Source organism: Dama dama, chromosome 2 (assembly GCF_033118175.1).
Source record: "Dama dama isolate Ldn47 chromosome 2, ASM3311817v1, whole genome shotgun sequence".
Classification (NCBI taxonomy): Eukaryota; Metazoa; Chordata; class Mammalia; order Artiodactyla; family Cervidae; genus Dama; species Dama dama.
In genome coordinates this window covers 21927694-21946694 of record NC_083682.1, presented here as the reverse complement: position 1 = coordinate 21946694, position 19001 = coordinate 21927694, and the positions used below count along the sequence as shown (strand labels likewise).

At 43.7% G+C, this 19001-nt stretch overlaps 1 protein-coding gene across 6 annotated transcripts in view; it reads right to left on the bottom strand.

Moving 5' to 3' along the window:
* Positions 1 to 18564, bottom strand: part of FEZ1 (fasciculation and elongation protein zeta 1) — a 42422-nt gene extending 23858 nt beyond the window's left edge. The window contains exons 1-3 of one of the 6 annotated variants that reach the window (XM_061157730.1): positions 18544 to 18564; positions 12148 to 12503; positions 4110 to 4209 (exon numbers count right to left, since the gene is read on the bottom strand). In XM_061157730.1, coding sequence (XP_061013713.1) covers positions 4110 to 4209; positions 12148 to 12458 — 411 coding nt within the window. In that variant the 5' untranslated portion in view covers positions 12459 to 12503; positions 18544 to 18564. The other 5 variants (XM_061157711.1, XM_061157720.1, XM_061157690.1 and 2 more) reach the window with 5 other exon arrangements.
* Positions 18565 to 19001: the final 437 nt, after the last annotated feature.

The window sequence follows — 19001 nt, the reverse complement described above, 5'->3', positions numbered from 1 at the left end:
ATGACCCAGCCATTTCACTCATAGGTTTTTATCCAAGAAAAACAGAGACATATGTCCACAAAAAGACTTACACCAGAATGTTCATAATAGCTTTATTTGCAATATTCAAATGCTGGAAATAACCCAAATGTCCATTAACAGGTGAATGAATAAGAAAATTATGGTATATCCATATAATGGAATACTACTCAGCAATAGAAAGGAATGAATGTAGATACATGCAATAAAATGAATGACTATCTAGATAATTATACTGAATTTTAAATAAAGACAAAAAGAGTGCATGCTTCACGATTCTATTTATACAAAATTCTAAAAAATGCAAACTAATCTACAGTGACAGAATCAGGTTGCCTGAAGATAGGGGGTGAAAGGAAGAGTGATGGACATGTAGACATGCTTGCTATCTTGCTTAATATCTTGTGGTGATGGTCTCACAGACATAAACATAAGTCAAAACCTAGCAAACTGCACAGTTTAACATGTGCCTTTCATTACATGCCAATTATCCTTCAGTAAAGCTGTGAGTTTAATTTCAAGAGTGCAAGGTTGATTTAACATTTGGAAATCGATTCATGTAATTCATCACATTGACATAATAAAGGAGAAAACCATATAATCATCTCAATAGAGGCAGAAAACAGAAATAATTTGTCTTCAGAGAAATAACAAGAAAGCATCCCACAATTTAAAGTCATGAGCTTCCAGGTTGAAAGGGCCCACGGAGTATAAAGCAGAATGGATGAAAAAATACAGCTCACTCTAAGGCACATTACTGTAAAAGAAATGAGAAAGGAAAAAGAGAATATCCTCAAAGCTTCTAAAAAGAACCAAAAGAGAGTCACATATAAAAGACAAAGAATCAGAATGGATTTGGGTTTTCTCAATAGTAACTGAAAGCTGAAAGATAAGAGAATGGTACTATGCAATTCTGAGTAAATATTCCTTTGCAACCTAAAATAACTCTTATCAAGTCAAATTCTCAGTCACGTGTGTGACAGGAAAACAAAAACACTCTCATCTATTCTAACAAATACATTCCTTCTACCCTTTCTTAAGAATATACTGATTTTTTTTTTTCACCAGAACAAGAGAACACACCCAGAAAGATAAAAATATGGCAGTCAGGAGAGGAGAGAGAGGCAAGAAGAATTCCCAAGACAAGAGTTGTGCACTAGACCTAGAACACAACCATATTAGTTTATAGAAGATAGAGGGTACTAGTTTTGATTTTTTTTTAATTGAATTAAAAGACTGATTTAAAAATATATATATGAGATTTAGAGTTCACTCGGAATTTGGAGTTGAACTAATGATAGATGTACAGGAAATTAAGCATATGAAAACCAAGGCAATTTTTCACTCCGAGTTAAGAGAGGAAGTATTTTTTAAAAAAAAACTCCATGATTCAGCAACAAAGAGTATTTACTCAGTTATACTCGTATGTATATATCCTCCTCCTCTGCCTCGCTCAGTCCTGGCCGACTCTTTCTGACCCCATGGACTGTAGCCCACCAGGCTCCTCTGTCCATGGGATTCTCCAGGCAAGAATACTGGAGTGGGTAGCCATTCTCTTTTCCAGGGGATCTTCCCGACCCAGGGATCAAGCCCAGCACTCTAGCATTGGACACAGATTCTTTACCATCTGAACCACCAGGAAGCCCAGTATGTATACATAAGATTGATTTAACGACAAATTGGTGACAAGAGGGAAGGCCAAATGGGAGTATTTGAGGTGATGCAAAAGAATTAAATCTTCTCTTCCATAATAGATAACAAACAAAATTGCTTTTTTAAATAATCAAAGAAACAGCAATATAAAAGTGTTATTTAGGAAACTCTATATACCTGCCAAAAAATAACTAAAAACAGTAGATGTGGCTGCCTCTGTGGAAAAGGGAAAGGTAAGTCAGGGGCTGCTGTATGTATTTTTTGTTAAGTCTCCTACTATTTTAAAAGTATGATTTGACTTTTAAAATTACATACATGTGTCACTTTGATTTTATAAAAGCAAAAATGACTCTCTTTGCAGTCATAATCTTGCAGCTTCTATTTCATTAAATTGGTTATAGTCACAAGGACAAGCATGAACAGGTTTGAAAGCAAATATAACTGATCCTTGGCAATGAACTAAGTAGAAGTAGAGATAAGAGGACTTGCTAGAGAGAGGCTGACCAGCCGTAGGGACACTGCATGCCAAGGGTGTTTGGTCACCATGTTTTACAGAAGGAATACAGAACATTGGTAACATAGCAAGTCATTTAAACTGAGATCAGTGAAAAGAGCTTCCACTGCAATGAATACAGATAATAAAGGAGGCTGAAATAAAACAGCTTTAATCCATCCATTATTGTTACCCCCATCCTTTTCCGTGGGTTAGATGGAGAAAATTCTATGAGGAGATCAAGATCATCTTTCTCAGGGTCATTCAGTTTCCCCTGAAATATTAACCCTCTTGAGGGAAATCTGCAAGTGAGGATAAATTAGAGTCCTTTCGAAGGGGAGGCTATCATATATTTTTTTTGGCTTAATCCACAAAATGAGTTAGAAAGATGACAAAGGAGATAATAAAGCAGAATCTGCCTTTTGCACCACGACAGGCCTGATTTCATTTCAGTAATGAAATGAAATTATTACTGCTTATCTTCTCCTTTGCATTTTGGGTGAGGACTCAACACTATCCGTATAAGCACTGAAAGAGAAAAAAAAGCACTCAGGAGTTCAAAACAGGACCCGAGACATCCTACATCCATGCTAAGTAGGGTTGTAGCAAATCTCTGAGATTCAAAGACTATTTTGCCCAGTCAATGAAGCCTCAAGGTTCTGAGTATTTTGAATAGCTAATTATTAGAAGAGTTAGAAGGGCTATATAGAGCCACCTTTCAACAAATCAACTGATTGCTGATCCCTCTGCTGTACTATTTTGGGCAATGGTCTACAGACATATCGCCTGGTAAGGTAAATATGGTTCTTGCCCTTCCCTGGACTCAATCCTGGAGCACCTAGAAAGATCAGATCCACCTCCCTCCCTCGTTTGCTGAGCCCACAGAATCGTGACAGCACTTCTTGATAGGGAATTGTCAGATCTGCTTTGCCACTAAAACTAGAAAACTAAGCAGGGTAAAATGAGGCTTTGAGCAAGAACAGATCCATTATATGATTTAATAATAATTTTCTACATGTATATTCAACTAGGAGGGGCATTTTGGAGCTCCTGTAACCTATGCAAATCAACTCAAAACAAGTATTCTCTTTACTGCTTTTTTTCAGAAGCCTGTAGGCTACTTTCTTCCTTGGTGTCAGTAACCACAGACTATGACTCAGGTCCAGTCATATGCATGGCTGGTTGGTTGAGTTTCATAAAGAATTCCTCCTAGAGGGTGGGAGGGAGGCCCAAGAGGGAAGGGATATATATACATATAGTTGATTCATTCTGCTATACAGCAGAAATGAACACAATATTGTAAAGTGATTATATGCCAACAAAAAATAAATGAAAAAAAAAAAAAAAAGAATTGCTCTCTATCACATGATGACCTCTTTATTATCTGGGCCCCAACTGTGGCCATTAGCCAGGCTCTGAGCTTGTTGCAAGTCTGTCAATACTCCTTTTGTAACTTTTTATTTTATATAGGAGCACAGCCGATTAACAATGTTGTGACAGTTTCAGGTGGGCAGCAAAGGAATTCAGCCATGCATGCTGTCAACACTGTTTCTTGATGGGACTGAACTGTTCATTTTAGATGGGAAACCCTGGTTTGTTTTTTTTTTAACCATCATTGTTTGAACACAAAAGAAGCCTGTGATACTCACCCTCCTGTCTGACTTCAGATCACCTAATTCTGCACATTGTAGGACACAGATGAGCAACAGAAGTGACCTGCATTTACACTATTTTACAATCATTCCATTCACCTCATATGCCCTGGATGTCCTCCTTCATCTTACTTTTCACTTCCTCCACAGCCCCTGCCTTCCCAGCAATGATGCTGAGCTTCGTTACATAATGGGGAAGACTGCTGAGTTACTGGATGCTTTAAAAAAAAATTTTTTTTAAACTGGAATCCACAGCTCCTCAAGCCCTGTTAAGTGAGGGGCCCCAGAGGTACCTCAGTGTCAGAGTTGTTGCCATTTAGAGCCTCCATGTTTGGGTCCCTCCAGTCTTCTGAGAGTGAAGGGATGTAATTGTCTGTCAGAGCATCCCAAACCCTGTAAACAAAGAGAAGCTCTCATTAGCGCACATCTGTGGCCTGGCCCCGCCTGGAGGAAGGAAGAGCTAGGCCGGGGGAGGAGAGAGGCTTCTGTGTGTGCCAGGCTGAGATCATCTGCCTTCCAGCATGTAGGAGTGAAGCAGCTTAAAAACTGAATTTCAGGCACTACCAGGAGAGAAGGAGCCAAGAGAATGGACCCTAGCCAGGAACTTCAGGGCCAAAAAAAAAAAAAAAGGAGGAATTTCTCACCATTGAGATACCAATGGTAGCATCTACAATTAAAACACCACTGACAATAAAGAAACTACTCCAGAACTAAATCTGCCCCTCAACCAAATGACTCCTGTCCTATGAATCTAAGAAATGCCCACGTTCCCTTTCTTATGGGCAGAGAAGAAGGAGAGGAAGAGGGAGGAAGAGAGAGACAGACTGATCTGGGCAGATTTTCTGGCTGAATCTCATTAAGAACAGGGTCATTGTCTGGTTTATAGATACAACTGACCCTTGAACAACACGAGTTTAAACTGTGAGCATCCACTTACGTGGATATTTTTCCAAGGAATATTGTAGTACCAATATTTTCATTTCACAGATCTTTATATTAACTAAAAGTATGGGGGAAAGTTTGTGTTAGTTTAGAGATCACAATTTGTGGAATCAAAAGAACTAGGGTTTGAGTCCTGATTCTCTTCAAACTGTTTCAGCTTCCTGCCCTTTTCATTTATCAATCCCTTTGTTTTTGAGGCAGAAATAGCAGAAAAATCCACTTCGTAAGGGGTGAGCACCCCTAATCCCCCATGTTGTTCACGGGTTAACTGTATTTCAGTTTCAGATGCCTACAATCCAAACAGTCAGGAATTAATTCCTTGACACCTAATGGAGGTAAGGGGATGATGCCAATGTTATTAAGTTTCTTATTACCCAAAATGTTCCAGGGACCCCAGGGTGGCACAACCCTGACCTCTAGGAATGCAGAGTCTAAGTGTGCCCTGTCTCCATCACAGAGATTCTAAGGAAAATATATGAAAGGAATCAATAAAGACACCAGTGTCTACACAATCAGCTTTTGGTGGGGGGAGATGGGGTCCCCTTTATTATACTTTTTTAAAATTTCTGATGGGTACATTATAAAAAAGGGTATACTACAATTCTTTTTGTTTAACTCACTATTTCAGAAAGGTTTTCTTGGGGAAAAAAAGTGGGAAGGGGATTGGGGGAAATCCTGAAGTCACAAACTTTCACACAAAGGACAATAAATAATTCAGTTAACAGCAAGAGTTAATCTAAATCAGTAAACCAAGCTCCTAAAACAATGCTATCCATGCAAGTCAGCAGCACTTGAGTTAACATGAAGTAATGAAATAATGAGGGCTCGATGCAATCTCCTTCAGATGCCTGTGCACATCAAACAGGACTGATACCTGTGAAACAACACAAGAAGGGATGTTTTATTTAGATATACTAATATAAGGAAATAGCCATTTAAAAATAAGCAAACGTGTACACATATGAATCAAATCCAAAATGTGACAAAGTATGGTTAAGATGCTGAAAAGATAAGTGTACATTTTATATATATATATAGCAAGTATATAGATATATATACAAGTAGATACGTGTGTGTGTGTGTATATATATATGTGTGTCAAAGCACAGGCACTAGACATCAGATACATAAAATGAGGGAGGGGAGTGTTCTTAACATATGTGAAATCTGGAATGATATAATATACAAGTATATAAACAGGGAGATTTTCCTAGTTTTGTATGCACCAAATGCATACAATTTGGTGATGAAACAAAAGCAATCAAGAGAACATGATTTAATGGCACTGCTCTGGCTCTCCACTGATCCATTTTTTTCCCTACAATTATAAGGAAGCACTTGCACAGAGCTCATCAAGTGTTCATTAGACATTCATTCAGCAGGATTGAGAGTCTACATCTTAAACATGGGTGATAGTCCAGCCTCCATCAAGCACTATTAGAGCATCATTAATCCAGCCTAATTCTAAATCCAAGTCTTGTTAGCATTCTAACACCAAGGAGCAAACACGATTTGCTGTCTCCAAGACAGAAGTCCCAGCACCACACCCACCAGGAAGATCAACGGACAAATCCTCCGTGCATCAGGGCATTACACTCAGCCTCGGGAATGAACGGCATGCATGCAGGCACTGACCTTGAAGTCTGACCCTGCAGCAAGTGCCTAGAAAACTGATTCAGCAAAGCCCAAAACAGGCAGGAGCCTTCTCTGCCTCTCCTAGGTAGGATGGAAGCTGGGACCTTGAACAGGGGACTACACACTTTCCAATGACCTTGAAACTGTTTACATCTTTAAAGTGACACATTAAAATGCTCTAAAATCATTTAGGGCAGCAACTTTTCTCACCTGAGCCTTCACTGACAGACCCTGAATTTCACCTTCTAGTTCTAGATTTTTAGTGACAATTCCCTAAACCTTTATCTCCTTGGGATTTCAAGCCATCCTTGTTCTCTTTCAAGTTTTCTCCTTCCTTTTTCACAGACATATTTTTTATCTTTTGAGGTTCATAAGCAATCTTTAATAGAATGGCTCATCTCTTTGTCATCATTTGCACCCCTTCCCATATTCATTCAGTGCCCGTTTAACAATAATAACCATAGCAGCCAACCTTACTGAGCAATTACTAAACACAAGCCAGACACTATCCTAAACTCTCTATGTGGGTCAATTCACTCATTCCTCACAGCAACACTGTAAAGCAGATGCGGAGGGAAAAAAACTCTGAAACACAGAGAAGTTAATTAACTAATCTAAATTCACCCAGTAATAACAGGGGTAGGATATGAACCCAGGCAATACAGTTATACAGCCTATATTCCTAACCCACTCGACTATTCCAATTCTTTATAAACTGTATGATTCTCGTGAGCATCAGAACACATGCCAAGTTAAAAATCACAACCGAGAACAGCAGGGCAGCAGCCGCCTCTATGTGAAAGGTCTATAACTACATTATTCTGGACACGGTGCTTTCATCAATCTATGAGAGCAGAAATGGCAAGGTCAGCAGGCGTACACGCCTGCTTTCTGTTTAGATCTCCAGCCCGGGGAAGGGTAAATAGAAGGCAAAGGCAGGCTCACTGGCAGGCACGCAGTCCCGGGAACGAAGAGAGGCCTGGGAGGGGAAAACACAAAGCTTTCTGGAGGGAGAGAATGGGTTAGACTTCCGTCCCCAGAGAGGTTGTCCTTCCTATCCTAAGCAGGATCCTTGGGAAGAGATGTATTCCCTTCAGAAGTACCCTGGGTGGACTGTAAAATTCCACTTCCTGAGAAGCATCCTCCTATTTACTCTTATCTTTGGGAAAGGAGACTTTGAAAGCTATCCACTATTATCTTTCATCAAAAAACTGAAGGTTAAACAAGTTCCCTCAATTCCTGTTATCATGCTGTCATGACACCTGAAATCCAGTTTGTTCCTTCGTGCATGTTCGGCTGCTTCAGTCGTGTCCGACTTTTTGCAACCCATGGACTGCAGCCCGTCAGGCTCCCGTGTCTCTGGAATTCTCCAGACAAGAATACGGCAGTGGATTGCCATTTCCTACTACAGGGGATCTTCCCGACCCAGGGATTGAACTCGACTCTCTTATGTCTCCTGAATTGGCAGGCAGGTTCTTTACCACTAGTGCCACTTTTCCTCCATCCCTATAATAATAGAAATGCCTTTTCAAGTGCATAGTTTATACCTTGGGCTTATATGGTTGTAGGAGACTTGGGTTCGATCTCTGGGTAGGGAAGATTCCCTGGAGAAGGAAATGGTAATCTGCTCCAGTAGTCTTACCTGGGAAATCCCATGGACAGAGAAGCCTGGAGGGCTACAGTCCATGGGGTGGCAAAGAATAGGACACGACTTAATGACTGAGTACACACATATACCTGTAGAAATGACAAACTGTCTCTTAACCGTGGAGGGCTAGGGATTTGGGAAAAGATGCTAGCAGAGGATGAGCAAACTGAACAGAATTCACTGGACAAGTGAAAGTGACAGTGAAGGTCACTCAGTCGTGTCCAACTCTTTGCGACCCCATGGACTATACAGTCCATGGAATTCTCCAGGCCAGAATACTGGAGTGGGTAGCCTTTTCTGACTTCAGAGGATCTTCCCAACCCAGGGATCGAACCCAGGTCTCCCACATTGCAGGTGGATTCTTTACCAGCTGAGCCACAAGGGAAGTTGGACAAGACGTGTACACTAAAATCTGGGTCCGGAACTGGCAACATAGTCATCAAGGCTACATCAATCCTGCTACACACACACACAGCTATATACATACTCCTGACACTATGGTAGACAGGGCAAAGTGCTCATTAGAATTCCAACTTGGTGACATCTCTTAGGCTGGCTACTGCCCTCATCCGGTGTTTCATTGGTTTCAAGTCAGGCCAATATCCCGGAGAAGGCAATGGCAACCCACTCCAGTACTCTTGCCTGGAAAATCCCACGGACGGAAGAGCCTGGTAGGCAGCAGTCCATGGGGTCGCTAGGAGTCGGACACGGCTGAGCGACTTCACTTTCATTTTTCACTTTCATGCATTGGAGAAGGAAATGGCAACCCACTCCAGTGTTCTTGCCTGGAGAATCCCAGGGACAGGGGAGCCTGGTGGGCTGCCATCTATGGGGTCGCATAGAGACGGACACGACTGAAGCGACTTAGCAGCAGCAGCAGGCCAATATCCACACTTAGATGTGTGTTAACATGAGTATACTTTTGCTGTTAACGCTTAGGAATTATGAATTATTAACACACCAATGACTTTGAACGACTTTCTAGATTCTTTCAAATAGTTCAATAGAATCCACACTATGTCTGCCTTCCATATGGGGAAACTGAACCTCTGAGAAGAGAATTAACTTTCCTAAAAACCACAACTATCTGTCGACTTTCCCTGCCTGATTATTTAGGATTTACTTGTCTTCAACTTAAAGCATGGCTGACTACAATCTGTTTATTTATCATGGGAAGTTGATTTTTAACATGACCTTTAACCCAGTAATTCTATCGGAGGAACAGGAAACTCAGTGTTCTCATATATTTGGCCTCTCTGTCACCAGGGTCCTTATAAGAGGACAGACAGGAAAACCCAGAAAGGTAGGAAATGGGGTGAAGGCTGACCATTCCCACTCAGTAGGCCTCCAGGTTAGATCTCTTATGACAAGGAAAGGGTGAGTCTACATATGCAGAGAAGAGATTCTGGAATATTTTCTAAATTTAAAAAACTGAAAATATATTTTCATACATATCGACTCTCTTTTAATGACTTCCATGCCCTGACAAGGCAGAGATAAGTTGATATCTCAGCCAATTCTCTTTGAGCCAAATAGTTATAAATGAAAACTTTGGGATGTCCCTGCCCACCCAGTGGTTAAGGCCCTGTGCATCTAATGCAGGGGATGCAGTTTTGATTCTTAGTCAAGGAAATAAAACCCCACCTGCCACATGGCAGGGCCAAGAACAAGAAAAGAAAAAAAATCAAAACTTCAAAGGGACTCACTCCCCTTGCTTTCTGATTTGTGCTATCTTTCAGGAGATTACTTTGGCCAAGAATTTCATTGTTTTTGTTTGAAGCTTCCATTATGCGGTTCTAACCCATCCAAAACACTTGCAATTCATTGGTGGATGAGACCTCTAACTACCAAATCCTAGCAAGTGTATTAGAACAAGAGAGCTGGGCTCAGGAGACTATTAACCAGGTTGGATATTAAATTATCTTTTTCTTTTACCCCATCATAATATTACAATTGAAGTAGCTGGATGGGTGTCTATAAAACAAAGTGTGTAATTTGATTCAAATTTTTAAGCAGTAAAGCTTTAGATGTGTATGAAACACAGTGAATGCCCAGAAAGCACAGTATTACGATTTCTCTCCCCAGATTCTTCCCACCACACTATCCCCACATCATATTTTACCTCTAAAGAATTATTCAGCTTTCAGTCATTTAGCTGAGCAGTCAATGAGGCAGGCAGGATAAGACCAATAATCCCATGTGATGGTAATTAACATTGAGTGGCCTTGGCTAATGTGCTAGAAAAGGGTAAGAACCTGGTTGTTGAACCTCTGTCCTTAATGAGGCAGAGGGTGGTTTAGACAAGGAGACATGATCTGTTGGAAGCAAAAGGAATTTTCAGAGCACAGCCTGGGTGAGGTGAGAAATGAGGTTCTTAGCCAGTCCTTAGCCCCGCCTCATCAAAACTGAGCTCCAAAGGTTCCAAAGATGAGCACCCTCACAGTCAACTAGAGTCAAGCGATGAGACCAAGGTCATACAGTGAGTTAGTGAGAGTGTAAAAATGACGATTCATAGTGTTTCTAGTCCATTGCGTGCTGCAGTGAACTATGGTCAAAGAAGCTCTGCATTATAATAAAACCCCAGAACCCTTCTTCTTTGATCTCGAGGAGTTGAGCAAATTGTAAGGCTCAGAATCTAAAAAATCAGTTTGAACTTAAAATTGAATTGAAACACATAGCCCACAGTCACAGTATTGGTCACCAGAGTGAAATGTCCTCTGTGATTGTACCTTCAGGCTAACATTAATTAAAAAGAAAAGGAGGAAATGCATTACATGTACCTATGAGGCTAGCTATTATTGCTCATCCAGGTCATTCAATATTCATTCAAAAAACATGATTTGATCACTTACTACATACCATGCACTGTGTCAGATACTGGAGACAGAATAACAAGTAAGACAGACAGACAGCCCTAAAATTCACAGAGATACAGTCTCAGTAGTTTTCAAATAAGCAACTATCTGCCAAATATAATCAGGTTCAATCCTGTAGTGCAGAGATTCCCAGTCTTTTTGGCACCAGGGACCAATTTTGTACAAGACAATTTTTCCACAGACCGAGAGTAGGAAAGATGGTTTGGGGATGACAAACACATTTCATTTACTGTGTACTTTATTTCTAATCTAATGCCACCGCTGATCTAACAAGAGGTACCAGTCCACAGCCTGTAGGCTGGGGACCCCTGCTGTAGAAGGGGTCTTCTTCCCCCACTTACTTATGAGCAACTTTTCCCACCCAAGTACATAAAGAGAAACCAAAAGTGCAGTTGCTCCAAACTTCCACTACCAACTACTCGACATTTCCTGTGTGATCCCTAAAGAACAGCTGATGCATATTTTATCCCTATGAGGAATTTATGCCTGTTTTTACTAAATACCCCAAACACCTTCTTTAATTCATACAACAAACACCCTCTTCTCTCTCTAGTCCCTCCTTGAACAGCACTTTTCTCAAATCTCTGTTCCTGACTTCTGTTAAGACCCTGGAAGGTGACTATTAAGTGACACAGGGAATACTCAAAAGCCACTTCACCTGCTTATCATCTTTATTTTGTCCAGGGTAATTCCCCAATCTCTTGGTTCAATGTTCACGCTTTCTTATTTGGACCTGTCTTAATTTTTGCAGATAATCTTTCCAGTCCTGAGGGGGTGTAAACAACTTGGAGATTTTCACAGTTCTGGTGTTTTGTAAAGCAAATTGTTTCAACAACATAGTTCCCCTTAGTTCATTTTTTTTCTTGCCCTTATCTCTAATATCTAGAAGGATTATTATGATATAAAGAAAGCTGAAAATAGACAGACCCCCAAATTTCCCATGCTCCTAACTTTTGATTTTGTATCTAGGGAAATCTCTTTCCTAAAAATACTTTATTCCTTTGTGGTTTCAACTTAAGAAAACTCTGAAAAAAAAGAAAAGAAAACTCTACAGGTGACTTTAAAGGGATATAATGGAACAAGGTTAGCAGTTACCAGGGAGCGGTCTCAGTGATACAAAAATATAAGTAATATGACATAAACCCAAGGACAGAAACTCGTTCTATGTCAAGGAGCCCCGGACCCCAGGGCTCTAATCTGAGACAACAGAAAACAACTGAGACGCCTTACTCCTCATCCTGCAGGGTCTCCTCCTCCTCTTGAATCTGGAACTGGTTCTTCACCGGAGCTAGGTTCTCGGTCTTGGCGTTGTAGTTCCGAAAGCAGACATTGAGCTTCTCATCAAATTCATTCACCAGGTCCTCCATGGACTTGAAGCTGATGATTTCAGAAGAAAAATTCTCCAGCTCAGATAGGGAGGGGTCCTCGAGATGGTGGGGAGACGAGCCGTAGAAACACCGGGGCTTCTCCTCGGGGTCTTCCGAGCAGCAGGGCCGAAGGTCCTCAAATTCTTCATCCAAGCTCACCAGTGGGGCCTCCATCCTTGCACAGCAATCAGAAAACTGCAACGTTCAGGATTCGTATATCTGGAAGAAATAGACACAGTAATGTGAGTTTGGACTGGGCTTTTATGCCAGCTCTGTTGAGGAGCCACAATCACTTATTACATAATTGCTCATTACTCTCAGCCCCTAAAAACAAACATCCTGCTTTACTGGCTCCATTGTCTGTGCTTCCTCACTATTATACCCTTAAGGAGTTCGAATGTCATTATCAGTGTGAATAATGCTGACTTAATAAGCATGCATTTTGGAGACACACCTGCTTCCCATTCCCTGCCCCCCAAGAACAAAGCCTAACCTTAACAAAGGTTAGGGATGCAGCCCCCCTAGACCAGACTGCCTAGGTGTGCATCTGCTCCACTCCTTAGCTCCTGCCCAGCTGTGATTGTAGCAGTAGTTTAACTTCTCTGTGCTCCTCTTTTATTCTCCTTAATACAGAAATAACAGCAGGACCTACCTCAAAGGGCTGTCGTAAAGGTTAAAGGAGTAAATACAGGTAAGTGCCTAGAACAGTGCCTGGGAGATAATAAATGTTGATGTTGTTCAATTTATGTTCTTTGTATTATGATGGTGATGATTAACAAAAGTCTACATCTCAAAACTGGGAGCTTTGTGGGACTTCCCTGCTGGTCCAGCGGCTAAGACTAGATCCCACAAGCCGAAACTAAGAGTCTGCATGCTGCAACTAAAGATCCTGCATGCTGCAACTAAGACCCGACATAGCCAAATAAACAATTTTTAAAATTTTTAATAAATATTGAAAAGGAACTTCCCTGGTGGCCCAGTAGTTGGGACCCCACACTTCCAACGCAGGGGGAATGGGTTTGATTCCTGCTCAGGGAACTAAGATCCCACATGTGGTACAGCACAGCCAAAACAAATAACCTGGAAGTTTTCCATGACTTATTCGGTGGCAAAATCTGCTATGACCTAAACTCATTTGGCAACTAAACCTGATCTACATGCTTATAGAGCTGTTTATGGTTTTAATGTATCCCATTTAGTGTGTGTTGCTGCAGAAATTTTATTTTTATTTTTTTAATTATAGAGATGGCTGCCCCAGCCCCCAGGGGATGACATGCAGAATATGCACTCTATTACTACATTCCAAAACCTGAGATCATCTAAATTCTGAAACACGCCTGGCCCCAAGGGTTTTGGACAGGGTTCATGGACCTGGGTATTACTACTCTCATCAATAAATGGTGGACTAATAGAGCACTAATACAGACTTTCATACAAGCACCTGAGTTTTTTCCAGACACACAGCTTATGTCTGGAACTAGAAGAGTGGATTAGTGACCTGTAAGAGACAGACCCATCTACCCATGTCCTCCAAAGCCAGACTTCACAGCCACCTGGGGCCCTGCACCCCAGAAAGCTGTACATTCAGGCCTCCTTTCATTTCCCAATAGCTCCGGGCCTTCAGCTGTGATTTATCCATCTGTATGTATATAACCAAGCCCTTCCCCAATTTTAATTTAAATTCCTCGAGGACACGGACATCCTCTGGATACCCTCCACGGTTTCTAGCACACACGGCCTGCGGCGAGGCAATCAATCAATGTGTGCTCACTGACAAATGATCTTCCGTCCCCCTCACATAGTTTTCATTTTCCACTGCAGGCAGCCAGCACAAGCTTATTGTCTATTATGCCCTTCTCTCCCTACTCCGTTTCCTTCCCTGGAACACAGCAAGGCAACCAACTTCTGTCTCTTATCTGTGTGATGACTGATCCAGTCAGATGCTTAAATTGGAACCACTACCCAAGGAGAAGCAAACAGAGCAAAAACCATCCTCCACCCCTACCTTTAAAACTAAAATCTACATAAGCAAGGCGGATGGCATGCCAGGTAAGGACTTAGACAGTTCTTCCTGGGATTTTACTGAGATTGAGTCAGTTACCACCACATCTCATCAAAACCCATTCTGAGTATTTATAGTTTGCAAAGGCAATGTAATAAGACCTCAAAATACAAAAAGATACAGAAGCAGCATGACAGTTTAGAAAGAACATCAGGGTCAAGAGTCAACAGACCTGCCAATGCCTGACTGAGTGAGAAGTACTGTGGGTCTTGACTTCCTCAACTGTTAAAAAGAAAGTGTTAAAAAAAATGTTGGTATAGAGCTAATACTTTTGAAAGTCACTTTTAATAACATATTAACATAATTAATAATTTAACTGTATATTTTAATAATATAGTTTAATCTAATATATCTAAAATATTACCATTTCAATATCTAATCCAAATGTTTAAATATTAATGAGACATTTGACACTCTTTTTTCATACTGTCTTCAAAATATAGTGTATATTTTACATTCACATTATGTCTCCATTTGGACCAGTCAAATTTCAAGTGTCCAACAGCCATGTATGGCTAGTGGCTACCACATTGGACACCCCAACTATTAAGCAATACACAACTAATTGCCAGTTAGAGGCGCCTCACCTATGGTCAACAGACTTCTGAGGGATTTTTGAATACACCATATTTCATTTTGTGCATTTAAAAGCATATTTCAGGGAATTCTCTGGTGGTCCAGTGGTTAAGACTGTGAGTTTCCACTACTGGGGGCACAGGTTTGATCCCTGGTTGGGGCACTAAGATTCCACATGCTGCTCAATGTGGCCAAAAAAAAAGAAAGAGATAAAATCATATTCAGAGAAAGATCCCGAAGGACTTCTCTACATTGCTAAAGTGGCTCATCACACAAAAAAGATTAGGAGTCCCTGAGTGCCAAAAGAGTGAGTTTAGAAAAGATCACTCAGCGTGACAGAAATTAAGGAAAGGTTTACAGATGAGAAATTTGTGTTGAGAGAGGAAGGACTCTGATGATTAAGCACCTGGACCCCAGGTTCCCATCCTGGTCCTATCACTTCCCAACTTTGAGACTCTGGGCAAATTATAAACCTCTTTGACTTTATTTCCTCATCTATAAAACAAGATTTAAAATAGTACTTATATTGGAGGTTGCTTTGTGCAGTAAATGAGACAATCCTTGAAGTGTTAAGCACAATGTATGGAATACATGAAGTGTCCCAAGATGTCAATAATATTAGGAAAGCAAAGATAGTTACATGAAAATGTGAGGTGACAGTGCTTCAAGTAAAAGAAAAACTATCCTTGCCAAAATATTTCCTGTGTGATGCTTCAGAATGCTTATCAAAAGAGAGAACTATCGCTGAATGAATGTTATCATGCTTTTCACTAAGGCACTCCTGCTATTTTCAATTCATGTGGTCAAAGCCTCTCAGATCACTGGTTCCATTTCAGCAAGACATGAAAGCTACCTAGCTGGTATTCCAAATATTCACACTTCCTTTAAATCTGTACTCTTTCTGGAGGGGAGAAGGGAGCTGGCATGAGAAGGCATACCAAGGAGGATGTTGATTGCAAACAACAGAATCTATCCCATCAACCAGTAACAAGAGGGCAGCCCAATCGGAATCTAAGACTATGATTGAGTTTTGAGTGACGGCAACAAGGAAGATTATTCTGAAAGCATCTGTCCTCAGCACAGGCTCTAGAGAAAATGGATTCACCTAGAAGATTATAAAAGAAGAAATGGATATCACCACTCACTCCGGAGTTCAGAAACATGATCACTGGAAAACTCACAATATAGCCTGATTTCTTTTCATCAACTCACTCGCTCCCCAAGCGCCGAGAATTGCATGGTCAAGCTGCATGATTGACCAGCTGCGGATGAAGCTAAAACTGAAAGCTCTTGACACCCAAACTGAGCCCAGATTTTGTAGAAAGAGCCCAGGCTGTGGCAGAGGAGGTGAGAGGCAAGCATCTGGCCCACCTCAGCTTCAAGGAGGGCTCCCTGAATTGGGGCTGGCTGTCCTTCTCAAACGGTGCCCCTTCTCTCCTCCTTTCCCTTTTCTCTGTTAGTGGGGGGCCTCTGCCCCCAAATGAGATGTCCTACTCTTGTATCTTGGCAAGCTCATGCCCGTCTTCAACCACAGCTCATTTCAGAAGCTTCCTTCCCTTAAAGCTGGGGTGAATTCAATTGAGAGTTTATCCTCCTTCTCTGTACTTCCAAAATCAACTTGAGGAAAAATAAAAATGAAGAATAGCGGAAAAAAAGGAATCATAGGAGGGTGGTCTTGTCTTTTTCTCTTTATCATAGAACGAGAGTGCAGGACTACAGTTTGCTTATGTCCTATTCCGTTTATTTTGGCTCCCAAGAGACGGTGTAATTTGGAGAAGAAAGGACCGCACTGAGCATAACGGAGACCCAGTAGGAAACACAGAAGCTTCTCGCGTGCAGCACAATGATACACGGTCGCGGCAGCTCAGGCTGCGGGTACCGGTTTCCCAGTGCCTGCTCTGCCGAGCTGAGTAGCAAAGAATTCACCATGCCTCCCCCTGCCGGGCCTCTGCATCTCCACACGGGCCCCACTCCATCCCCACTTCTTCCCACTACTTGCCCCAGAGATCAAATGATTCTATATGCCCACCGCCCTCCAAACCATCCCCAAAGCTGACCGTCCACTGACCCACCTTCGGTTTCCCACTGCTCCTCAGCAAAACCCAGTACCAAGCCGCACCTTCGGACGGAGAGTATTTCACCGCATAAAAGTCAGCAACCTCTTTGTAGCTCTGCTTCCCCCCCCCTTCTCCCTCCTGCTGCTCCATCCACCCTCATCCCACATCCCCTCCCCCAGGCTGCCGGGGTAAAGAAAGGCCCCTCCAAGCAGCACAAAGCCTGGCGCTCCGAGGAAGCCGGGCTCACCCCGCGCAGGCCGCACGCATACTCCACGGCCACTGCCCTTTCGGCCCAACCAGACCCGGACGCGGGGGACGGGGCGTGGAAGGGGGTCCAGGGGGGGTGTCGCGGCGAGGAGGGAAGGGACGGGCAAGACAGGAGAAGAGAGGGCGGTGACAGGCCCCCGGGGGGCTCTGTCGGATGCTCCCCCAGCCCCCAGAGGCCCTGGGCCCACAGGAGCGCACCCCCACGAGCATCACACTCGTCCTTTCCCCGACCTGTTCGTGGTAAAACAATCGCTCCGCCGGCGTCTGCGGCAGCTGCCAGTGGTTCTGACACTGCAGGAATGCACGGTCCTGGGGAAAGGCTCGGCATCCCAGGGAGGGGCGCGGGCGGGCTGAGGGCCAGGTTCTTAGAGGCAGAGAAGATGCTGGGGCGTGTAAGGGAGCTGGACCAGATGACGGCCCTGGGAGGAGGTACCGACCCACTGCTCCAGCACCACCAGGCAGCGTCCCCTGCCTCCCCCAGCCCCCAAACCAGGCAGCCTCCCGCCACACACACACACACACACACACACACACACGCCTGGCTGGTGGGCCGCGGCTCTGAGGATGCTCAAAGTGCGGGTCTTCCCGAATTCCCCGGCCCCCGGGCACGGCAGCCCACCCTACTCTCCCGCGAAGGGCTGGGCGGGAGGGCGACGGCCCTCGGACTCTCCCTTTCCGATTCCAGGATGGGACAGGATGGGGTGCGGAGAGTCGGTGCCCCCAGCCCTGCCCACCGGAGCATCCCAAGTCGCGCGGGGCCTCCTTCACCAAACCGGTCCACCCCCCACCCACGGTAGTGGGTCGGTCCGGACTAAAGGTCGCCCCCCACGACGGCACCTGTGCGGGTCCTGGCAGAGCGAGGCGGATCGCGGGGCTCAGCTGGACACCCCCATCCAAGGGCCGCGGCGAGCGGCCGGAGAGCAGCGGCAGCGGCAGCGGCAGCGGCGAGCCAGCGAGCGCTCCCCCCGCAGCTCCGCGGGCGCCCGGCTCTCGGCTCCCCTCCTCCACTCCGCCCCCTCCGCCCCCTCCCCGCGCTCGTGCCCGGGCTCCGGGGAGGGGGGGCGAGGGTGGCGCGCGCCGGGAACCCGCACAGCGGGCACGCGCAGGACCCGGACGTCATCTTCTCGTTAACATTCCTTGCTTTCCTTGGTGCACGTGGCTTGCCTTTATGAATATTTATGACTACTATTTCTCTTGCCTCCCCCCTACCCTTTAGCGCTGGCCTTTCTGCTTCGCTCATGAATATTCAGAAGCTCAAGATGCGTACTTGCAGTAACTCCCAGTGTGGGTTTCTCACCGGGAGGGCCGGGCACTGTAGCTTCATCATGAAAGCGTAGGCGGGTGGCCGAATGGATGGGCGGGGTGCGCAGGCGGATGCCCGCAGACACACTCAAAGACCTCCCTGGACTTTCTGGACTCCCCGTTTTATTCTGCTGGGGACTGGCATGAGCAAGCTGAGGCATGCCTACAACCCACTCGAGGTTTCAAAAGTAATAAACGCTTTTAGCACCCAAAGATGCAGGGTAGGGGCTGGCTTCAGGCCAAGAAAGCAAACATTTCCACTATCCATCTGCAGGACTTTTTCGTGGGTCCCACACAGAAACTCTGTACCAGTTAAACATTAACTCCTCAGTCCTTCTCTGCAGCCCCTGGTAGCCACCATTTTACTTTCTGTCTCAATGAATTTGGCTGTTCTAAGTACCTCGTCAGTGGAATCATTTGTCCTTTTGTGTCTGTCTTATTTTCCTTAGCATA